This window comes from Chroicocephalus ridibundus, chromosome 4, assembly GCF_963924245.1.
Source record: "Chroicocephalus ridibundus chromosome 4, bChrRid1.1, whole genome shotgun sequence".
Taxonomy (NCBI): Eukaryota; Metazoa; Chordata; class Aves; order Charadriiformes; family Laridae; genus Chroicocephalus; species Chroicocephalus ridibundus.
In genome coordinates, this window is record NC_086287.1 from 76,083,158 (window position 1) to 76,108,191 (window position 25,034).

Consider the following 25,034-nt stretch of genomic DNA (forward strand, 5'->3'; position numbering starts at 1 on the left):
AGGCCAAGGATATCTTAAGTTGGTACTGCTGCCAAATGCTTTGTGTCGTGAAACAGAAGTGCAGAAGCAGAACTAGTCACTGTGCATGCCCACAAGGCGCAAGAGCTCGAGAGAAACTCTCTAATGCATCGCCCTTGTATCAATCTTCTTTACAAGCGCCAGTAAAAAAAAACCTGTGAACAAGTACATAAATGAACAGATGGTATTCTCAAGGATAAATGCTGTGAATACATCGCTGTAGAGTGACTTTAGAAGAAAACCTGTGATGAGGCTGATCAATAGCAAAACTTGGAGAAAGTAAGTCTGAAAAGTAAATAATGAGGTTTATTGCAAGTGGTAAAGGCAGGGCTATCGAATTATTTGCTATAGGATTTTCTCTTGTTAACCTTAGTTTTAGAGACGTGTTTTGCATTCAGTAAAGAGAAGGATAATCACTTCAAAGGATCACTGTCAGAAATACGTGATATGCAATAGTAAATCATAAGGAAAAACAGACTGAAACTGACTTCAAGTAAGAGAGAATCTTTAAAGCACTTAAACAACAATGAATTAATTTATTCCCCTCCCCACAATTCATACCAGTAACTCTGAAAAGGAACAATCCATCCACTAGGGATGATTGTTGTTCTACGCCATGGCCCTGATGAATATGTTTTTTAGTCTCAGATATAAGTAAGAGCTACAAAAGGTTAAAAAATGTGGGTATAGTTCAGATAAACATCTAAGAGTTTGGAAATTCATCTGAACGCTTTCTGTCAGGAAAAAATGTGCCGTAAGTCTCATGAGAAAACGGCTTATTTGTGATGTTGCTGGCACTTTTATTTCTATTCTCAGCTGGAATATGATGAGAGTAGTCAACTTTTCACATGGTGTTTTGTCTTCAAGAGTTGTGGGGAAAAAGTTCAGTTCTAAAAATAGAAGATTACAGTGAGACTCTTATCCTATGTAAACTGACTTCGCCTCTTGTTACTAAGAGACAACGGGACAGTAAAGTAAAATTTCAGCAAAAAGTGAAAAGTTGCATGCAGCTAAAGAAGAAATAACTGTTTTCATTTTACAAATTAAAAACACCCCTACGTATCCAACTTGAAAGACAATTTCTGATTTTTAGTTACATAGATCAAAAATCCTTCTCTTAATTAACTTGAATAATAACTCTGACAACCACCAAGTTCTTACAGCAGTGCCTTGAAAAGAAGCTTGACTATACACAGCAGTAGGACTAGGGTCTTAGCTATGGACAGAGTAAATTGTCTACAGCACGTAAGTTACTTCCAAAAACTAAATTTCATTTCCAAAATGCCTTAGAATTTATCAGTCTTTCTTTATAAGTCAGTGGGATGTAGTCTCCAACATTAGTTCTGAAAATGGAACTTGAACTTTTAAATTACTTAGACCTGTTGAAATTTTCTTACCAACAGCTTTATGTGACAAATACATATATTTGCAGGGACAGGCTAAGGTGTACATGTGCAGATAAATTTTCATGCTGTAGCTCCAGCAGACTGCTCCACCTCACCTGCTACTTATCTAGCCAGCCAATTAAAGAAGAATTCTTGGAAAGCAAAAGGTGTTGGTTAAAGATGGCAACAAAACTTGTCCTTTAAATAATAAAACTCTCTTCTAAACTGAAAACGTAGGGGTGCGATTTAAATAGTCTGAGTAGAATTTTGGCTGCTGCTTTGCAAATCCATATTACTGCACATTTACTAAATGTGCAAAACTGGGCTTGTTTACACAGGGCTTGTGTGGTAGACAGTTCTTATTAAAATTACAAAATTTGTAAAGGATTGTATCTCTCAGTGTTACGTATTCAGAGCTAATAGTTCATCTGGCATATTGTCTGTGCACAAATTATATTATGTTGCCCTTTTCTTCCAAAAAAGAACATACACTTATAATTCACACTTGTGTTATGAGGACCAAGGAGATATCCACTTAAAAAGGGTCACACACAGTTAAAATCAAATTATAACAAACTCACTCTGCTTAGTCTGCAAGGGGGTCTCTCCTTCTCCCTCCTACCCCGGATGCTGTTGCAGTTGCATACTGCTTTTGTATGAACAAGCTTGCTGTTACTGACTCCTGCAGTTTATTGGAAAATTAAAAATTAAAATGTGCAGACTATTTTATAAGCACACATAAATTTACAGACTTCCAAGATCCAGTATGCTTGCCTATCCCCAAACCAGATTACACAATACAGGCATTTGTAGGGAAAAATTCATAGACAGATTTTTAAAGGCTCTGTAACACTCAGAAAAGAACTGTTAAGCAGCTGCTCATTCCCCACTTTCATGAATAGAGGGCTGAGTTATTACTCCATATAATACAGTACTTGTTTTGGCATAGGTAATCCCTAACGCTTAGTCTGTTTACAGGTCGTATCTGCCTCCCCAGTGATACTGCCAAAGCTTGGTAAATTTTCTGAAGGGCAGCACGACTAGACGGAATACCTTTCACATACTGAACACGGTATATGCTCCCTCTATAGAATCTCTATAAAGAGATTCCAAAGAATATGCTTTTGTTTTAGGGAACAGAGGGACTTTTTTGTTTTGCCCCTCCACTCCCAAATCTTTCCCTTTAGAAATAACTCTTGGTAATCCTGTATATTCGTGGTTTTTAATCTATAGCAAAAATATGGAGCCAGGAGTCAGATGAAAACTAAAATGCATAAATCCTCTTAAAGGAATTTCTGTCTTATATAGGCTTATTTAGATGTGGTAGGAACATGGAGACTGGAGCCAACTGTATTGTTTCTGCCAATCTGCGTTGAAGTTCAAGAGTGAATAATGTCAAGAAGTTCATATGCTTTCCCAGATATATGTCATATGGTTCACAGAGAACAGTGTCTAGTTTGTCTGTCACCTATCTCAGCAGCTGTAAGAAGTATCTGAATTCATCAGGAAGACGTACTGTAGAAGATGTCATAACCTCGTTAGATAAAATATAATAGATTCTCAGGAACAGCATCAAAGAATGTTGAAAAAAGGTTAGTGTGGATCCTGGAACAAGTTTTCTTTCAATTATTTCCCCTGAACCTTTACCATCTCCTCACATTTTTCCATCCCTTATACTCTTTGGGACCAGTCCAGTATGGAGGATCTCTCTGCAAACCCTGGCTTCACTCATAGCCAAGTAAAGCAAAGGATCAAGCTCATTTCCTGTCTAGAGAATCAGAACTTCAAGTGTATAATTCAGAAATCATAAGGATCATAAGCTAAGTATTTATTTGGCCTCTTTTTTTTGAAAGAAGAATTGGTATCATAAGGCACCTTGAGAATGGAGTTTCCATCTTCCCTGCCTTGATCCAAGAGGGAGCATTACTGAATTTGAGGACATGGTCAGACTTGTGCCACTGATCTGTATTAAGAGGTGAACTCCTTCATACCGCGTGTAGTTGCCAGTCCTCTCAGATCTGCCAGTCTGACTACACATGGAGCCACTCCCTAACCTGGTTCTGTCAAAATAATCTGCTTTTTGTGGCAAATGATCAGAGAACCATAGGAAAGGAATGAAAGAAAAATGTTCCTTTTTGTTGGCTCCTGTTACTCAAGAGACTGGACAAGGTTCTCACTGACAGTTAGTTACCATGGCTGTTAATACCCCGAAACAAAGTGAATGAATACCATGATTTAGAAGAAAGGAGCGAGATCTCACTAGGAAACCCCAGGAATATCATAGGAGTAGGCAACTATATAGCAGTTTCTTTAAAGAGAGAAACTGATGACCATTTGGAAAAAAGTCTTCATATTTTAATGATCTGTAAAGTTTAGCCTCTGGCAGTTCTATTTTAAAAATAATCTTTTACAATTAAAACCAGTTAACTTAGAAACTTCTGCAAGATGAAATGTATTTGATCTCCTGTCCATGTTTTGAATTGCCACAACTTTTGTTTGCTGCAGACTAACTCCCCTCCAAATATAAAATGCTTATATCTTTCGTGCATACAGAAGAGGCACAGCATCTGTTACCCAGTGACTGCCTTACTGCCAGGAAAGACAACTCAGTTTGTACAAGAATGCTATTTGTCTGTTAGCCATGCACGAATCCACTTAGCTTCCATTTCAGCTCATTTGTAGTTGCCAATATCTACCCTTTAAATACTTACAGCTGCCACTTCTGTGTTCAAAAAGTATCTATTTTCATCTTTCATTTAGGAGCAAGACCCTGTCCAAAGCATCTGGTAATGTGAACTGTGGGGCCCTGGATAGCCCAGGAACTATATAAGCCTGGTTCAAAGTCATCCTAGATGAGAGTAAGAGTGTTTTGTAAGTGGTTCTTCTGGCAGCAGCGGCTCTTGGTTATCAAAAAAATTTCACCCAACAAAACCACTCTATTTTGCCTGCTTGTTTTTCCTCTGCATCAGTTCCCCAGCCTAGTTAGCCAAATAGTTGTACCCATAGTTGCATCTGCAGAACCCAGAGGACAATGCAGGGGCAGGAAGAGACGTCCAGGGTTACTTTTCTAGAACTGACTTCAACAAGACACGCTTATAAAACTGACTTGACTACACTGTATCTGAATCGCAGGCAGAGGACTACAGCCTATACAGACACTAATCCGAACCTCTTCCAAAGCACTAATACTCAAGACAAACATTTAGAAGTATGCTGTGGATTCAATAATTATTTCAAAGTATTTTTCATTTTCATGAAACAACAGTGGGAGAGCAAAAGAGGGAAGATGAGGTATTTAATTTTAGATTTTACACTTGACTGAATTGTTTATCAGCTGCCATGATCCCTATCGTGGGTGAGCAACAGGCAATAAAATGTCTAGGGTTTAAAAGATAACAGTCTTCCCTAAAATCACAATCTATCCTCAGAAATGGAGATTTCCATCACAAACTCACATTGCTGCCATATGCATCAAAATCAATGGGTAGTCTAACAGAATTACAACCATTTTACCATTAAATAATGTATATACTGACCCCCCCCCAACTTCTCCCACTGTGACTGAGAGTGTATGTACACTGTAGGCATTTTTAGAGCTACAGCTCATGCAGGCACAGCCAGCCTGGCTATAAAGCAGCTCTATTAGCTGTTGCTGACAGAACCCTTGCAGCACGGATTTCATTGCAGGGGTGCATTATGTTCTACAAAACTGAATACTTGAGAAGTTTAGCCAGCTCCGAAATCTGTTCTGGCCTGGCTGTTCTGCCAGTAGCCAGGCAGTCATTTTAACCAGTATTTTAACAATACAACTTAAATTACGAGGAAATAACATTTGCCTTAGCTGCTCTCGGGAATCACAGAACTTGCAAAGCAAACTGTTTCCCAATGGACAGTGTTCTTATTCAGGAGGGCTCTATTGCCATGACTCTCACCATTTGTAGGTATAATTTGATGCAAAAAAATTACAACTCTGATTTGACTCATATGAACCCTGCCCATAAACAACGTCTACAAATGTTAGGCTGCCAGAAGGTTCTTCTCTGGGCCTGAAGTTCATGAGGCTGTGCCTGTACTGCCCCTTCCTAGGTGATGAACATTGACTTCAGCAGTCTCCATTCCCAGGCACCCTTTCTCGCCTAGATGCCATCCTTGCTGTTGTGCCACCATTAATACTTGGGTGGTCCCAGAGTGAATCGGATCAGGGAATTGATTCACCTGAAAAATAAAAGCAACCACAAGCAAGTGTCTGTGCTGGCACAGTGGAGGGGGTAGTAAGTGATGTAGGTTATACGAAGCAGCAGAAGGCAAGGACCTGATAACTTGGTTTGAATCACAGCCTATTACGTGAGCCTTGATAACATACAACGTCTCTAAGCTAACAGAGGAACCGGAGCTGTAAAGGGATGAAATTACCCATGAGCCTGAATAGCTCAGGACTGATGTCAAGTCACCTTTCGTAGTTCCTTGCCTTAGTTCCTTCCTTTCGTAGTTCCTTCCTCTCCATACATTCAAGAAATAAAGCATTTCACGTTTGAATTGAATGCTACAATAGGTTATTCAGTATCTTAAGAGCGTAGCTTTATCTGAGCTTTCGAGTGTATTATTTATTTCAGGAATAATTAGTCCCAAGAATATACTGGCAACATAGTTCAAACACAGTGTCATTCTAGTACACCTATGAAACTCAAGGACGGTAGCAACTTCTTCAACTGATGGTCATTCAATACCCCATTCTTCAGTTCACCTCCCATCTCAGTAAACTATAAAAAGTTTCATGAAAAATCTCATGCAGTTCTCATAGAGTACTGGATACCAGTTCCTTCTTTTTAAGCACACAATTTAAAAATTTCAAACAGAAAAGGGCTTGAGGCAAAATTCCTTGCCTAAATAGCTTTTCAGTTTGTGAGAACTTAGATCCAAAATATGTTACTTTAATCCACCTAATTTACCCAGCATTTCATTCTTTATAAGTAATCCAGTCTAAAACCTTATAGTCAACTAGTGAAAACTTGAAACAATGTTGATCTCTGTTTTAAATAATCTCCTGTCAAGAATCATATATAGGAAAATATGTCACTACTTTCCACATTTGTAGTGTGTAGGTCTGATTCCAGGACATTATCCAGCATCCCAGAACCGTATCTAAATGACCAATAAAAGCACTTGGGGAGATGGTAAATCATTTTACTCTATGACATTGGTATTGCTTCATGTAACCCCAGTTCCAGATCCCTGACTATTTTAACTTTCTTCTCACTGGTTCATCCAACAACACATTCTTTTAAGCTGCTTTATATGAAGTTTTTCTTTCTCCGATACCTTGATTATGACATGAGTCTACTCTGAGTCCTTCAGCTTCCTCCTCCTTTACCACATCCATCTTTGTCACAGAGACCACCAAAAGCACAAAAAGATTTACACCTGCTAGTGAAAAAATGGGTCAGTCAGCTTTGTGCTCCTACCTACCTTCCACCCTTCGTGTACACTTATATCCTGCCTGCCCTACCTTTCACATTTGTTCTCTTAGACAGTAAATTCTTGATAGTAGATGCTCCATATACTCTTAACACTTGGCCTATTTTGGATGTTGCTATAATACAAATAATATAACTATATTCCACACAGACCTGAACTTCATCTCACAACAACAAACAAACCCTGTGCATAATTGCTAATGTTTTTAAGTCACAGAAGTAATGTTGGGAGTCTATTTTTAGACATTGTGTTAAGTTTCACTCACTTTTGACAATCTGCATTTTCCTTTTGTAGAGTTCTGTTTTGTTTATACTTTAGAAATTGTGTGTTAGATCTCACATGATGACCTTTAAAATAAACCGAGCTCAACATCTTGATACCCACAATGGCGTGGGAGTCTAAAGATGTGGTTCAAGATACTTGTTTCTCGTTAGGAGGAAACTAATGACAGATCATGCCACTTCCTCACTTACCAAGGAAGATCCTCTTGGTGCTAGTTTTATGTTAAACTACAGCAGTTAATGATGTACTGTGTGTATTTATAATACAGATACACACACAGGATGTTGACAGAGCTCGCTGCTGGAAATTGTTCATTAATTGACTAATCTATGCAAATCAGCAGAATAACTTTGATAGCTTTTATCTGCTATGCAAAGGTTACCAACTTGTCCACAAAATACTGAATAGATGGGAAGTATATTGGATAGACATATGCTAGACACTTCCCAGTTCCATTTCTTGAATCACAAGGAAGCACATCAGATACTGCACATCCAGTTGGTCTGTACCTTCTCATCTCGCTAATGTCTGTGCTAATTTGCATAGAAGTGTCAAAGAATGAAAATTATTACATTCTTTTAGGAGATCAGCTGTGTCATAAACCGTAACACTCCAGAGAAGCCCGTATCACTGACCTTGAGTCTTGATCTGGAGATACTGTACTTGAAAGGACTAAAAAAAAAAAAATTTTAATCACTCTTTTTATTTTCTGCTACCGATGTTCATGCTGAGGTTGTCAACAGGATGTTTAATGCTAAGAACTGTATTGAAACAAGCAGCTCATTCCACTATAGTTAAAACATCCTTACTGCCTGCATAGGTATTCCCATGAGTGCAGGTGCTAGAGCAACAGGCTCCCTATCCAGTTGTGTTTTCCACCTTCATAATTCATCTGAGGTATTCTAGCCAGTCTTTACATGTCAGGTAAGACACTTCAGGTGCTGACTGACATTTGGTAGTAGATTTTGTTTGGGCCACCAAAGGTGGTGTCCACTCCCAGTTGTCTGCTCTGCCCCTGTGCTAGATCCCCCTGCTGAAGGGACAGGCGCATGCTCTCGAGGACCCCAGTCACAGCATGAGGAAGTTAACAAAAATGAAAACCAACACTGACACCAGTTGAATGCTACCAGCTGTGCACTACAGAAGTCAAGGAAGAAGTATTTGTGGTGCTTAGTGATCTCTACCTACAGAAGCAATCATTGCCAAGCAATGACAGGAAGACAACAGATATGCTTTTTTTGTCATCCCAGCTAAACTCCTTCTTGAATGGAAGTCAACAGCCACACAATACTGTCCTAGTAACTTGGGTGTAACAGTTGAATCCCAAATTCATTGTAGTTCACCCAGGGATGCAAGAATGGCTTGCAATGGAAATTCAGGGATTAACAAGGTGATTATTTATGTTCAGATAAAAAGACTGGTCAGCTTGACATGCCTGCTCTAAATATTGAGATGGTAGAAAAGAATGGTATTTACAAAAGCTAACTTTAGCTTAGTAAGGCTAAGAAAAGAACTGAGGAGAAACTGTTCTGAATTACCATTTGAAAATCCTCTCTTCCCCACTCACACCGACCTGAGTGAAGAGTAGCCTCAATAAGATTAGCTTTTATCAGTATCCCAAAACCTGTTAAAAAGGTACAGACAACTTCTCTAAAGGCCGACCTGTATTTAGTGAAAATCAGTTCAAGTCACAGTTATAGACAAGCCAACCAAACTTACTAATGCAAGAAGGAATACGGTTAGCTGCTTTCTGTGGGTCTAGGATCCTAAACCATTAAAAAAAAAAAAAAAAAAAGAGAGAGAGAGTATCACTGCATACTAAACTGAGGAATATCCTCCGATTTGCTCATAGGCACTTTTATCTTTGCAACCAGCAGAAATAAACTACTGACCTAGGTGAGAGTTCCAGTCTTGGAACAGAAGCATTTTCCATTGGCCCCAGGTACCCAGTTTGTAAGGATATAATTAGAGGATTTGAATGTCCTAAAACAAGACAGCTACTGCATTACCACTCTCTTTTTCCCAGAGGGGTGGTTTTCATGGCTCGAGGATCAGGTTTGGCTCCCATAAACCCTGTAAAATTTGTAAAGGAGAGTGTTCACTTTTCATATATGCATTTACACAGAAACATCACCATTCTGTTTTGTTGGGCCATATAGGACGTCAATATGATGATAGCGTGCACGTGGCATTCTGAAGCACAGGGGAAGTGAGACGAGTGAACTGTGTGGGCGAAATGTTCTCTCCGACCAGGTGATCCGGTGAATTCACAGGCTGGGCTGAGGGGGAAATGGCACGCATAATGGCAGTCTAGCAGTGATAGGTGAAGATGTTAGATGTTTTTTAACAGGATGAGGTTAGCTCTTCCTTTCATGGAAATACATCAACCCTTTCTGGAAAAATCATCTTTTCATCTAATTTTTTTTTTTTTTTAAATTAAGATGTGTGAAAAAAATAACAAAGTGGGGGTGGAACAAATCTGTTTGTCTTCAGTGTGTTCCTCTACAAGAAGAAATGAAACGGAAACTCTGTCCTCCATCATACTATGAGCTGTGTTTGCTTCCATAATGCAGTGGTGTAGGGCATAATTTTAAATAAATGTTGTGTTACACGTTTTGTCTCTAACAAAGAATGGAGAAGCCTACTATGGTTTTACAAGAGTTTAAATACTGAATATAAAAACAAGGAAGATGGGTAAATGCTGAATCTATGGGTAAGTTCTGAACCAGTACTACTGTACAGAAAGACGTCAGTGATTAGTTTTTGGGTTTTTTTTTCTCTCTACCCTTCACCCCAGTATCACTGCCATTACAGGATATGCACACATCTCAGGTCCCACTGCATAGTCTTGCATATGTTACCTACACTAGCTACCACTGATTTTACCATCTACATTGCAACTTTTGGCATGCTGATAAAAGTTAATGGGAGAGAAGACAATTTATTAAATCTCTATTGATTCAGTATTCATAATGCAGTATTTAAACAGCCTAAAGGCTATAAACCTTGTAAGTACTACAACTGTTCTCCATGCTCAGGCAGAGCAAAATATGAAAGCTGGTATTAGCTGTAATAAGAGAATGCCACAGGGCAGCGAGACAGTAAACTAGAATTACCACGTCACTGATATGACAGGTAGGCATCACAGTCTAACTGCACAGTGATTTACTGGCTTAATCCTGCAGCCTCAATATTCCAGCTTTCTGAAATCCTATCATTCCGATGCCCCTGTGAACACTCCCTTCTGCTGTTCCCTCTCACCTAAGGACCTGAACACTGAATGTTCGATTAACTTCGGAAAAAAAAAAATACAAAAAAAGAAAAAGCATTGTATGCCATGCAGGGGAAATAAATGCATGCTTCTGCTGAAGTGGAACTGTCCCATATTGTTTTTAACGCTGTTAAGATCTCATGGGTTTTGTGGTTCATATAGGTACCTCTACCCAGACATGTTTACTTGTGTTCTGTCTGGTGTCCACGATTTGTCTCTACTTCAGCACAGTGAGAAGAAAACAATGACAATGGTTTCAGCTTTTAAATTGTTTGTTGCCTGTGACTTATGAGAGTATGTAACTAGAGCACACAGATGGTCAAGAAATCGGCTTTACATTTTATAATGATTCAGAGAGCTAGTGAAACAGTAAAGTGCTAAGTGGCATTCAGGTCTCCGATGCCTGAGAAACTTCAAGAAAATTGCATTAGCTAATTTCTTAAGTAAATAAGCACGCACTGAATCAAATGAGGTAAGTCACTGAGAAACTTCCCAGTGAAGTGTGATTAGAGACTAATTTTCTTTTTCTAACTCAAAAGGAGAATGTTTTCAAACACTTGAAATTAAAAAAGGTAAAAAAGTACTAGCTTTTACTTTAATATCTTTGTAGCTCTCACTTTTCTCAGACCACAATGAGGGAAAACATTTTATCGGTTTCTGCTTAAGAAGTTTAACATAGAGACCTATGACCAAATGCTAACAATCCTTGCTAACGCCTGTGCATAGAATAGACAGTGGCACGTATACAGGCATGCGTGGCACATGTAGCTTCCTAACACTGCAGAGACCATTTTACAAATTATCAAAAAACCTTATTAGAAAAGGTAAAATGTTTATACAGTTTCAAAACAGCGAAAAAGTACAGATTGAAGATCTGTACTCAAATGCAGTTGTCAGCTCTACACAATAGAACATTAATAAAAAAATCCGTGTTCACAACTATAGATAGATTATAACCATTTCAGTCACAATCACCAATCAATAATTTTTAAAGGCAGTTAAACAGGAAGCTCATTTTTCGTATCAAACACGACACACTGAAGCATTAACAAGTATATAGAGACTATCAAGAAAAAATAATTTAAAATTAGTAAAGTGTCAAGATTTGTACTACAGTGCTTTGTTAGAGGATCTCAGGCAGCAACTTTCTAAAAACGTACAACAGAGACTCTCCCACCATGCCAGGGCAAGGGAAAACGATTTATTTATCTAATAGATATTTAACAGGCATATTCACATTAACTCCTACAACAGTTTCATTTGGGAGCTAAGTGAACCTCACAAATGGTTTTTTAAGCCTCCTCTCATAAAGAACACTGAGGTTAATGCTCTTTTGAGTAAGGCTGACTGGACTAGACTCCCTCTGGAGCTCATCAATTCTTCTCCTTAGCTGACCTAGCAACTGCTGTTTAACAATACACAAGGCACTCCCTCCTCACCAAAGGCTTTGTATCTTGCTTTTAATGTTTTTCATCAGCTTTGTCACCAGAAACTCCAAATAAAAGCCTCAAACATCAGCCTCCTGCACTGTGGTACAGAGGGAAACTTAAGCCTTACAGGCCATCTCACTGACACATGGCTTCTTGACTCGGACTCCAAATATAAGCAGACTCCTGTTTAATAAGGCAATAACTCTCAAGTATGTTGAGCTTGTAGGTTTGCTTAAAGAAGTGGTGATAAAATGCTTTTGTGAATTAAGACTTCTTTCTAGCTAACACCTGTTTGGGAGCTCTTGCAATCTTGCCAGTAAACGTCTTTGAAAAGCATGCCCCTTCTGCAGGTCATAACGGGTAAGTAAAAACCAAACCAAAACAAAAAACATCCTAGCTCCACCTCCTCCCCCAGCAGCCCAAAGCATGCTTACTCTTTGAATCAGGGAGCAGCTGAGCTGACATGTGGTTCACTTGCCAGCTTTCTGAAATTGCAGTACTGGGGAACTCTAGGATTTTGATATTCAAACTCTGTATTTGTACCGCCAACATTTAACCTCACATTCCAGGGCGGGGTTGGGCTCAGAGCCCGGGACATTCCAAAAAGCATTCCAACCAGCAAGGGCCCCAGAGGTAGCCCCACAGTGAGCGCATCCATGCTAAAAGGCTAGTAAAAATATAGTTGTATTCCCATTCACATTTCTAATAAGCAGAGTACATATAGGCTACAGAGAGGACAAGTTACAGTTCTCCCCATACCCGTGGATCACACTTTGGCAGGTATCGTTACAAATAGTTTCTGCAGCATCAGTATCAAGAAATAAAACACAACTGCTTTTTTGTTTGCTTGCTGTAGCCTTATGACAGAAAAAAAAACCAGTTGCTTCACTGGATTCCATAGGATTAATAGTAAAACTTTTTCACTAAGCAAACACTTAAAATACAGCACAGCTTTGGTTCGTATTGACAAAGTATCATAATCACATCACATTAAAATGAAATAATAATAAAAAAAAATTTCCAAAGAGTGAGGCTAAATATCCTCAAACCCAACTGTGGTCTCAATTGCCACCCTATGCAAGAATGCAGAAGTGCAACGGCTGTATCGTTAAATACTGCAGAAGTCAGCATATTTTTCTGGGGGGAAAAAAAAAAAAAAAAAGAAAGAAAAAATCTGCCACCTTCCGTTTATGAAGGGTACAGCAGAAAAGAGAAGCATGGCAGAAACTTGTACAGACAAGTCACCAGCGTAGTTTGCTCTTTAATACTAACGTGAATCGAACGATTTCTAGAAGGAAAGCACTGGTCACTGAAGTGCTTAGTTTAAAACCAGTGCTGAGAAGGGAACATACACAGTGAAACAGTTATCCTATCTGTAGAACTGGTTAGGATGAATTGAATGATCAAAGTAGGGTAAGTCACATGCTAGTTGTAACAGTTAAGAGGAATGAAAGCATGTAAGAGAAAGTCATTAAACCCAAACATTCTGACCTGCACACACACACATATACAATTGCCACTTTTCTTTAGTTCTTTTTGAAGTTGATCAAGGGTGTCAAACACGTTACACTTCATAGCCATTTGCCAGAATTTACAGCCCTTCTATGTTTAGCTGTAATGCTCATTCCAATGGAGTGACTCCTCGCTCTCATTTTCACATGCTGTTTGGCCTAGCTATGACCATCCATAATTACAGTGCAGACAACCTCATTAATGTATACAACTATTACAATGAATTAAGAGGAGTAAGTATAAGCACTGGTGATCACATAATAATTTAAGTAAGCATTCAAAAACATGCTCTTACTAGAAAACAGAAACACTCCCCCCAAAACTTGTAGCACCCTTTTGATTTAATATAACACATATACCTTGCACACTAGTATTAACACAGTATTTGTTTCAGCTCATAGACAACTGTATATCCAAGTTCACCCAATTCTCTCCATAAAGCAAACCAAGGCATGTACTCTGTAACAGAGAATCATTCGGGTTAGAAGGGACCTTAAAGATCATCTCGTTCCAACCCCCTGCCTTGAGCAGGGACATCTCCCACTAGACCAGGTTGCTCAAAGTCCCCTCCAGCCTGGCCTTGAACACCTGCAGGGATGGGGCAGCCACAGCTTCTCTGGGCAACATGTTCCAGCGCCTCACAGTAAAGAATTTCTTCCTGATATCCAATCTAAATCTCCCCTCTTTCAGTTTAAAACAGTTACCCCTCGTCCTATTGCTCCCCTCCTCGATAAAGAGTCCCTCCCCATCTTTCCTGTAGGCCCCCTTTAGGTACTGGAAGGCTGCTATAAGGTCTCCTCAGAGCCTTCTCTTCTCCAGGCTGAACAACCCCAACTCTCTCAGGCTGTCCTCATAGCATAGGTGTTCCAGGCCTCTGATCACCTTCGTGGCCCTCCTCATCATGGCATGTTGCACCTGTCACTTTGTTTTCAGACCAGAACTGATAATCTGGAGATTCCTCACCCTGTTGAGGAAAACTAAACCACCACTTCAGTAAGCCATTAATAACTGAAGTTCCTGAATTCTCTTAATCCATGAACATTCTTTTGGGGATTCAAAACTCTAATTTAAATCAGACAAGCTCAGCTAGATAGCCATGAAATCAGGCTGGGTCTGTATCCTCTCTTTGCATATAGCATGTGCTTACAGTTTACTTTAATATGAAGTTATGATGATCGCAAATTAAGAAGAAAACGTGTGCCTTTGAGTAAGGCCACCAATATCACTAACGGTTAAATATTGAGGCAAACCAGGTTACATTTCAAGAACAAACACATAAGGCCATATCTGGATGCCCATTATTGCAAGTAATGAACATGTAGACATTTACTAGAACTTCCAAGTTCAAAAGAACAAAACAGTTCAAAGTGCCTTCATTCAACAAATTGATGGCTACCAGGCTTGGCTCCAGTTCCTTATTAGAAAGGCACAACTATAATACCTAAGACCAGTAAAGGATGGTTAATTCTTATTATTGTATTTCTGGACGATAAAATGTAGTAGAAATTATGAAAGACGAATGTTACTTTCATGCTTAGTTATAATTTCTAGGTCCTTCCCTCTGCAAAAATCATTTTCTTGATATATAACAGCTGTAAATAAAGCTTGCAAGACATGTATAAAACTCATTTAACAAAACCATGTCTACTTAGCTACTGGTATTTTCATACATTGATTTTTCTCATTAACTATGTAGTTCCATAATGAATCCATCTGTTTATGGATGATGCATTCACACATCTCTTACCAGCATGTTGTAGACTTCTTAAAAACAAAACCACAAGTAATAAAACCAATAAAAAAAATTGCTTTGAGAATATCTGGTATTTTAAAAAATTTATTATTTGGGATAATCTTTGCAATGTTCTTTAAAATCAAGTTGCTAATTTATCCTGTCTGAAAGGCACCATAGGGATAGTGAATGGTGAACAGTAAACGTCTCATTGGCATTTTTCACAACTGGGGAATTTATCTGTCTCCGAGACAATCCAAACGAAATGGGAACAGCAAGATATACAAATAGGAGCTAATTTGGAGCTGCATAGGTGTGAAACCTCTCATTTCCATGCTATCGTGGCATCTTAGGCACGTTCATGTCAGAAGTTCCTTCAATAAAATTAGCTTTTTTATGGGAAGGCTCAGCAACATCTTCTCCGTGGTCTCTGTTATTCAATCGTTCCCGATCTTCCCTCTTGCGTTTGTTAATCAGGTGATTTTCTCCCTCACACAGCTTTCCCTCTGGGACACCCAATGTTCTCAGACAGACAATAGCTGCAGCCTGTTCTGCTAGTTTCTTTGACTTGTCCCTGAAGAGCAAGCAGACAGAGCACAGGTAAAAGTAGAAACTGAAGTCTCTACACTGCCAAGAGACAATTTCCTGTCTCTGATGCAACATCATGAAATAAACAGCATTTGTAGTCATCTCATAGCAGAAGAACAAAATAGGTCAGTTCCAGAAATTATTTGAATCTTGCTAGGTGTTAATGTTGGTGCATCACTCCTGATGTAACATTCCTAGAAAATCTGTTTCTATCAAGTTTTGTGTCTCAAACACTATTCATTTCAAAGGTATGAAGTCAACGTGTGTTTGTCCCAAGTGGCTGCAATCCTCAGAAAGTTAACTTTTACAAATATGATCACTAAACAAAACTAGCTGAGTTTTGAAGAATCATTTTTCTTGAAAGACACTGAGGTCCAAATATAATCTCTGGCAGGCATACAAGTTCATTGACGCTGACAAAAGCAGGAACTGTTCCATAATAATACGAATTCTGTCATTTGAGAGACGGACTGCAGTGAAATTCAGTATTTGAAAACATTTTCTTCTCAAAGTTTCATCTCAGCTGAGCTTAACATCCTAAAGTCTCTGAACAGGAATGCTGCAAACACCAATAATTGTTGCATGCTTTTGTCCTCTTTAAAGTGTTCAGCGCTGAGCTCTAGCTTTCCAGTTAAATCAACTTAGGTGCAAATGCCTGAAGTCAACTCCAGTATTAATAGACGATCATATAAAATACTGTCACGAAACTTTAGGGCAGCCCTGGATATAACTGTTGATTAACTGTGATCTCTGAGGAGCCGCTAAACTGTCCTCTGCTTCACTGGATATAGACACTTAATCCTGACTTGTTATTGAGAATGGATCTACTGTAGTGGCTGAAGAAATTACCTCCTTCAGTGCTCCCCTCTGCCTTCCTTGATTAGTTTCCGAACTCTTCACAGACAAAACTGAACCGGGTCATCTATTTGCTCCCCTTCCAATACAATTTGTGGACTAGTGTACTAAGTGAATTGAAATCTGCAGTGGTTTACCTGATTACGCTAAAGCTTACTTCCTCTTGTCACATTCAATTCTCAGAAGTTTTTAATCCATTCTCCCTCCCAGAGGTAGCTTTAGAAGGCAGGTTTCAGTTGCCTTCGATCAAAGTCAACTGGAATAAACTAGAGTACACTTTCATTGCAAGTTTTAAGCAATATTTCAGAAACAATTACCATACAGCTGCAAAAAAACACTGATAGCTTACCACAGAGTTGATCTGTATTTTTGCTCAGCTACTGTCACTACTGAACAGAATAATCTATCCAGTGGTCTTTGAACCTGGAGAAAAAAAAAAAAAAAAAAAGAGTTAAAAAGGCATGTCAAAAACAGTCATGTCATTGACAGAACTATTGCAAATATTCTTGCTTTGCAAAAAAAAAAAAAATCAAATAATGTCCCTATCTAACCAATCAGTTGCTTCTGCCCAGTATAGTTCCTACCTATAAGCGTGCAACAACAGAGAAAACATTCTGAATCCAAATTCTTTACTTCACAGAAGTAAAAGTCAGTCAGTCATGAATTCCTGTGTAATGACCTGCAGTTACAGCAACTTTTCACACATGAATCAAAACCAGATTGAAGGTCTGATTTCTAAATTTTTATTTTCTAATAAAATAAGCTACTATTTTCATACATATGCATATTACCATATCTGAAGCTGCTTACTCAAGAGCATAGCCAGACCAGAAAGCAGAATTTCTCACTACCTTGAGTCCTAAAATACTTAATTTCATAGACAAGGCAGAAGAAGATATTTGAAAAGGTTTCTTCATTGACTCACAGTTTCATAAACAGGCTGAGGATGCTTTTCTTTCCTACACCATTCCAGAAGATACATTTTTGGAGTAATCTGTGGTGGATATTCTCGCCTAGACAGAAAAAATTATGGTCAACAACTATGCATAGAGTTCTATTTTAAAACAGATAGTGCTGCTTATTATATTACTTCTACCAGTTATTCTTTGTGGTTTAGTATTACAGCTCAAATTATGAGAAATACTCTGCTTCCTTATTAGATAATTCAAGTAATATGTCTGATTAACATCTAAAAAAAAAATCTAAGCTTTTCTACTAATTCTTCCCAAACATTTACATCCTGCAGTAAAACAACTAGAGAAAAGTTACTTACCAGAAAAGATATTCTAACTAAATATATAATGCAGAAAGAGATACAGTTTGGCACTGCTTATTATATGCAACAAGATAAGATTAAACACTCGAAGAAAGAAAAGAAGCTGCTTCTGTTATGAGACTGTAGAGTTATCAATAAAAAAGGGTAGGAAAGGTAGGCGTTGATTCAGCTACTGACATGGAACTACAGGCTCATGTATGTGGCAGAAAAAATAAATACTCTAAAACCACAGTATTCAGTCGTCAGAGAGACAGGTAATAAATATATCCTGTAAATATTAAAGCGTTATGACTGGATTTGAGGAGCATTTTGTATCACGTTCAGCAAACATAACAAAAACGGGTATACCATGGAAAGTAACATTTCTATAGGCTTTATAATCAAAGGTTACTTAAAATAATGTTGTGCATAACTCCATGAGTTAGTTTTCCAAGGAATACCTTATGAGTGGAACGTGTTTAAAAGACTGCAGATGAGCACGTACATTATCTGCTTAGAAAAGAGTATTATGAAATTTGTTCAGGACCTTTTATAGAAGTAGTATATTGTGTTTTAGCTAAATTTCACTAAAAATAACTGAACTCGATATCTTTGTGTGCTCACATTCTTCTAAGTACACGTTTGGATTTATTTTTAAAAATCACTCAGCACTTTTAATAAGTTAACTGAGAGAATTAAGCAGTTTCAGGAAGCCTAGAACTAAAGAACTTCTGTGCTATTTGGATGTTGTAAGAAGAGTGGTGATGCCAGTGATTATGTAATGATGTACACAAATTGCTTCATAAAAATTCACTCAGTAAGAGCTGTTATGCAAATTATTATTTTCAAAAGCTCAAAGGCACTGTCAAAATCACAGTTTTCATTTACAGAAGCAAGATAGTGAAAAACTTAATTTGTATGCTTACTTGTCAAATCTAACAGCCATTTTTATTACATCTGGATCTTTCATTTGGTCATCTTCATCTTGTGTCTCAGTTTCTAAAGATGTTTTCTTTGCTTCGAAAATAGCTGTTGTTTCTTCATAGAAGTCACCCATTTCAAACGCTTCACTAGTCAAACAGAATTCCTTTGTATTAGAGATTAGCTAATAAATGTTTATATCACGTTATGATAGAGAAAAGTAAGTACAGAAATCAATTGTTTAAATAGAGTGTATATATATAGATAGAGAGAGAGAGAATCACATGAAAGCATGGCTATGTTCTGCATAGTGACATTATATCGTTTCTCCTTCAATTCTTATCAGACACTGTTGAGCTACAAATAGAAAAAGAATGTTCTCATTTCCAGCACAATAAATTCAATTTGCAGCGTGAAAGTCCAGGCAGAATAAAACAGAAATACAGGTCCTGCAATGTTCCATGTTATTAGCTCAATTAATAACTTGCAGGTGAATGAATCAGCAAAGGATGTCTCTGAGTGACTCCTGGTGCATCAGCTCCACAAGGACAATATGAGCGAAAAGCAGGAAATGGATTCTTCTTCTCTTTTTAGTATTCAAAAATACTGTAAGCAATAAACACTACAACATCTAAATACCTCAAAATCTCATATTTTCTGACTTCAGAGTATTATTCACAAGCCCCAGTACAAGGGAGGAAGCAAGTAGAATTTGGGTCCAAGGAAACAGCCTCAAACCCTTTTAAATTTCAGATCCACGGCAGGCTGCATCTACTTTGAAAAACTGAGACTTTTCATTTTCTGCAGATAACAACAATAAAGCCTGCAGCATAAGAAAACTTTTATTTCCTGACTGTTATGAGAATGCTTATTGGTATAAGGCTGTTCAATGACAAAATGAATTCTAGACACAAAACCATTTCCAATGCTCTAAGTGGAAAAGCAATGGAGCTGAATAATGCTAACTGATGCTTCTAAGAGAAGACAACTAATTGTGTACTGTTATGTACTATTTTTTTTTCTGAAATGCAGCAGCCTGCTCTGTTAACTGAGGTTAAAACTTCACATGGCTGTAACATGCCACCACCACCAGGAGACAGCAGTATTAAGTAACATTTTTATCTAAAGATGTATAGGTGCCTTTTAAATAACTGAATGTTCTTCAGTTATCTGGCTGGTAACAGGCTGTTTAGAACAGTGGTTAAAAGACCGAGTATGCTAATAGAAAGCAGTTTCATAAATTTTCAAGTGGCTCGCTCTCTGTCCCTCTCTCAGGCACACACACACTGCTTAAGCCAATTTTGAAACTGGTATTGCATCACACATAGAAAAGCTGATTATGTTCAATTTTGGAAGCCCCTCAAGAATCGTTAGGCATAGCCCATAAAACCAGAACTTTTACACTAGATCTCTATCCCGTGTTTATGAGTATAAACTATGACTCTTCTAATTACCTGTTTAAAGGCTTGACTCTTAATTACAATTTCTTTTCTTTCCATACTATGCATTACTACTAATTCTGGTAGAGAATACCACCCCCCTTTTGGCTCAGATTTATTTAAGTTGTAAAAGATTATTTCACCTTCAATCTATACTACATCTCGTCTAAACAAATTGGAAAACTGTAAGCAAAATAGACACTAAGTTACTATACTAAAAATTGTTCAACTATTCACATTGCAAAAGCAAAAAGTAACTTGCGAAGTGTGAGTGTTGTTCACAGATTCCATTGCTCTTTATGACTAATGAAGGCTAGCTCCTTTTATATAAAAAAATACAAATTCCCTTTACTGTATTGTAATGTAATAATCGTGGACAGCAGCGTTTATGGAGAGCCAAAACTGGTAAATTGCAATAAACTGGCAAAAAGGATTGCAGGCATTTCCATTAATTTTGAACGCGACCAGAATTCTGACTAGGGCCTGCTAGAAAACAATAACTCCATTTACAAAATATTTCAACCTTTCAACATTTCTATCCATTTTCATACATGTAAGATAACAAGCAGTTTCAGACTGTTTATTTTATTAAAAAAAAAAAAAAGATACTCTTTTCCCCTCCATTCCATCAGAAGGATAATTACAGCCCACAACATGGATATGACATGTGCATGCTCAGACCTTTATTTTGTTCAGTTTGGGATGGGTCCAAACCTGAATTCCCCTCCATTCTGCGTGAATTCTTTAATCACACATCTATTTTATGGTTTCTCTCAAACTCTTCCATCTTCCTTTTCTGTCTCCCCCTTCGAGAAATTTCATCCAGACTGCTTCAGATGTCCAGGATGAAGAGGTTTGTTAAAGCTGCTGTATTTCCTCAAAAAGGCTGTCATTGTTTATTAGCATATTTGAGGTATGAAAAGCAGCACAAAATAAATACATTTAAGTATCACATAAACGACCTTCATACATTGTTTTGAGTTTATCTCTAAGCGTTCATTTAAAACAAACATCTTGTCATAAAAATTCCAGTATTATTAAAAACCTTATATGCAAAAGGAAGACTTAAATATCTCTGGAAGAAGACAAGCTCCACACTATTAACCTCCAGACTACCACTTCAGAATGCTGAAATTTTTCTTCATCAGTTAATGCAAATGTTGGATAAATGCATGTCGCTCAGTGAAGTACCACTCAAATTAGCATGTCAAATATATAAACAGTTTTAGGGTTAAAGCTTTAACACTTGAGTATGGAGGAAACCTGGAAGTGTTTACTATATTATTCCACATCTCACTAACTGGACTTCTTTTTTTCCAACTTCTTCTGAAGGTATGAAATGCCAGGCAGTGCTACAGACAGAGAAGTCGTTTGCAAGCTTGACAGAGAGTACAATTCCTCTTTCTGAAGCTTGTACTTACCAGATCTCCTGTGTGGACTGTGCAGCATGCAGCTTCTTACCCTGAGTAGTTTCCAGCTGTTCTCTTAACATCTGACACAAACAGTATTTTGTGTTGGTATAGTGATTATCATATCTCACTGCCTGGAAGAGAGAGTCAAAGTATATAAAAACATATAAAGTACACCAAACAAATTTATCTTATAGAATGCTCATATCTCTTTATTAATTTCAAAATCCTTTTTGAAAGGCAAACCACAATGTACAGTTTTCTCAATAAAATATTCAAGACTACTCATGAATGTGAGTATAATCCCATTATTTTGGCATGCTTTCATGGACAGAAGTTCAACTTATTCATATAAACTTATTCTATATATTTACGAAGAGTTGACCAGTTCACGTAACTGATTACCAATGCAGTAACATTTTAGTAAGTATTTAGTTAATGGCAGTCCAAATTTTTAAAAACCAAAAAATTTTTAACTGATTACATGATAAAAGCCACGGATTTCCAATTAATTTCCTATTATGTCATTAAAATTGTGTACTTTGAACAACAGACCAAACTTTATATAGTAGATGGAGCTATAGCTAATGGAGCTATAGATACACAGCATTACTTCATTGGCAAATCATTCCCTTTGCTTCCCTGCTGTTAAAAATTCTTGACAGTATTTGTGAAAAGCAATTGATTTCTAAAAATGACTCTAGCATTAACTGCGTATTTAATATTCCTTCACTTCTCTGTTCACTATTATTTGTATTACTGTAACATCAAGAGAGTTGACCTACGTATCATTAGCTTTTCAGATTCCTAGACATTTTTAGATAGCCTTGAAAAGCCTCAAGTTCCCAAGAAACTAGGGCTAAAAAGCATGATATGTAAGAAAAGAATAAGCAGGAAAAACTGCTTTCTGAATACAGATTTCTGAAAATTTTTTTCTGAACAAAATAAAACAGAGGAAGTAGTGGTTGATTTGCAAGAGTCATGTCACATGCAATATGTTAAAATATCCCCAGAGCCTAAGTCTTTGAAATTAAGATGAGATAAAATGCTGTAGTAAGATTTGGATTAACAATTCTAAACAATGTTAACTACAAGTAAGATGTTCCAAAAAACATACATATTTGATGTAATCTTGCATGACATCCTTCAAGGGGAAAAGACCCTCTTTTCTGAAGACAGATGGGTTCCACATGGCAGCACGAGCTATCATTACTGATGAGGCAGCTGTTGCTTTCTGGAAGGTCTCAATGTCTGTATATTCTTTGATGAAGTCATGAGATCCTCCACTAAAAATTAACATCACTGTTATAATCATGAAAGTTTTATTTGCTATTACTTGTACTTTAACACAGCCTTGTATTTTCAATGTGATATTACATTACCAATGGTGGCAGAGTCTATTTAGGGTATTATCTCAAATCAAAGAGAATAAGTGTGTCAGAGTTTTATTAGCAATGGCTCATTAAAACACTGATGATATATAATATTTTTCATTATCTGCATACTTCTTTTAAAAATGGAAGATTGTTTTTGTGAAGAAAGAATATAGTTTGTGTTTTATACAAACTCTGTGCTTTCACACAGTTCTGAATGGATAAGACTCAAAGAATCACATCCACGTTGTTTGAAAAATGGTACCTTGTAATTGCCAGTTCTGTAACCTTCAATTGCACACTACCTTTGTTGGCACAAGTGGAACAAGTTACGCATGGACAGTATCATGCAGTACTGCCGCTAACATGCGGAGAGTAACCACAAACAGTACTTGCAGAGAGTCACAAAGCACTTCCACGTTACAATAAGGTTACACTGCTATTTACTGCCTCTGATTTCAAGTCAGCCATGTTAGTAAGCAAAAAGAACGCTTAAAACACCTTTTATTTCTCTATAAAGGTTCCCTTCACAACATTTTTTAAATGTAAAATAAAAGTTGGACTTTTGAACTACCAAGTAAAAGTAGGATCTTTATCCCTTCAAAAGTGAAAACACTGTCAAATTCGAAATAAAACTAGAGAACTATAATTTACTTTAAAAATCAGACATTTACATTGTGAAGGGAGCACAAGCCAGCTTCCTGCACGTATGAAAGATTATTCGATAAACACAGCACCATTCTAGAAATCACAGCACTAATTCAAGTTTTCTTGCTTTTTTTTTTAGCACCAGTCTACTTCCTTTTATTCATTCCTGTATATTTCCTGACCAAGCTTGAGGTACAAGTGGTTAAAATTCTCAAAATACTAGCCAAATGAGTTACAGCAGGGATCAAGTATCATGGATCAAATATATTTAATAAGCAGGATTCCAAGTTGTACATTTACTTTCTTTAGAGAGGGAAAAGTTTCACTAATTGGATTTAAAACTAAGATCATATCCGTTGCAGAGAAATCATTAAAAACAAATAAAAAAAGGATGGTTAAGGTTAGTTCAGCATGTTGGGACACTGGCAAAGCAGTAAACTGATACAGGGATTAATTAGAAGCAATTTATCAACAATAAACCTCTGTTATTTTTATATCTTAATTGCACACTTCTACATCATCGAAAGTACTCATATAGAGCTGACATTTCTGTGACATGCATAAAATCTAAGAAAAATTGTTAGCCTCATCTTTTACCTGGGCAAACTAAGGCTTCATGGCAACACACAACGTGAATTTTGCTTGGCTTTTTAATTCCGTGTTGTTTAAAAAAATTATTCTGAAAACTAGAAAGGGCGTGAACCACTGAGAAGTGGATCAACAAAGATAATCAGCATGGAATATTTCCTTTGTCCAGTGCAGAAATAGGTTTTCTAATTGCAAAAACTGTGACTTTCAATGTATTTTCTACATAGAAATGTGAACAGGAAAACAGTTCTCAAATTCCCAACCCAAGTATGTGGTTTGCAGAGATGCAGCTTTTCCATGGAAACTCAAGATCGATGAAGAGAGATCTTCATTTAAGGACACTGCTTCTCTGGCCACAGGTATTTTACTGCCACTTAGAAAGAGGTGAAACATCTAAAGATGTTGGACAGACAGATCAGACACAATTCAGGACAGTTTGATACCTCATTGTCATTACCTCTGCTTACAAAATTGCTCTTAAAACTTACCGGTTCATAGCTAAACTTTTCTAAGACTAGTAAAATAAACGTTCCTTATCTTACTATCACAGAGTTACTGAAGGATCTATCAGTACAAGCAGACAGATTCAGTCGTATCACGTCCATATGCCTGCAGACTAAGGAGGTCTCAGGGAAAGTGTGAGGCCACAGAATGTAACACTCTTTTTGAGCAGTGGGACAAGTGATCTCTAGTGTGCAAGTGTCCAAGATACACAGTGGTAGGGTTATAAACAGTCACTGCACAGGGCTTAAAAGCATAGGGAATTCAACTGCTGGGTACAATCAGAAACAATCAGAAACAATCTGCAATGGATAGACTGTGACACACAAAAGCAGTAATTTCTGAAAAATAC

General features: G+C 37.5%; 1 protein-coding gene across 2 annotated transcripts in view; it reads right to left on the reverse strand.

Moving 5' to 3' along the window:
* Positions 1-15,194: 15,194 nt before the first annotated feature.
* DUS2 (dihydrouridine synthase 2) overlaps positions 15,195-25,034 on the reverse strand; it is a 28,710-nt gene continuing 18,870 nt past the window's right edge. For both annotated transcript variants that reach the window (XM_063334300.1, XM_063334299.1), the window contains exons 11-16: positions 22,690-22,858; positions 21,585-21,706; positions 18,730-18,873; positions 17,474-17,561; positions 16,898-16,971; positions 15,195-15,679 (exon numbers count right to left, since the gene is read on the reverse strand). In XM_063334300.1, the coding sequence (XP_063190370.1) occupies positions 15,442-15,679; positions 16,898-16,971; positions 17,474-17,561; positions 18,730-18,873; positions 21,585-21,706; positions 22,690-22,858 (835 nt within the window). In that variant the 3' untranslated portion in view covers positions 15,195-15,441. The remainder of the gene's footprint in view (positions 15,680-16,897; positions 16,972-17,473; positions 17,562-18,729; positions 18,874-21,584; positions 21,707-22,689; positions 22,859-25,034) is intronic.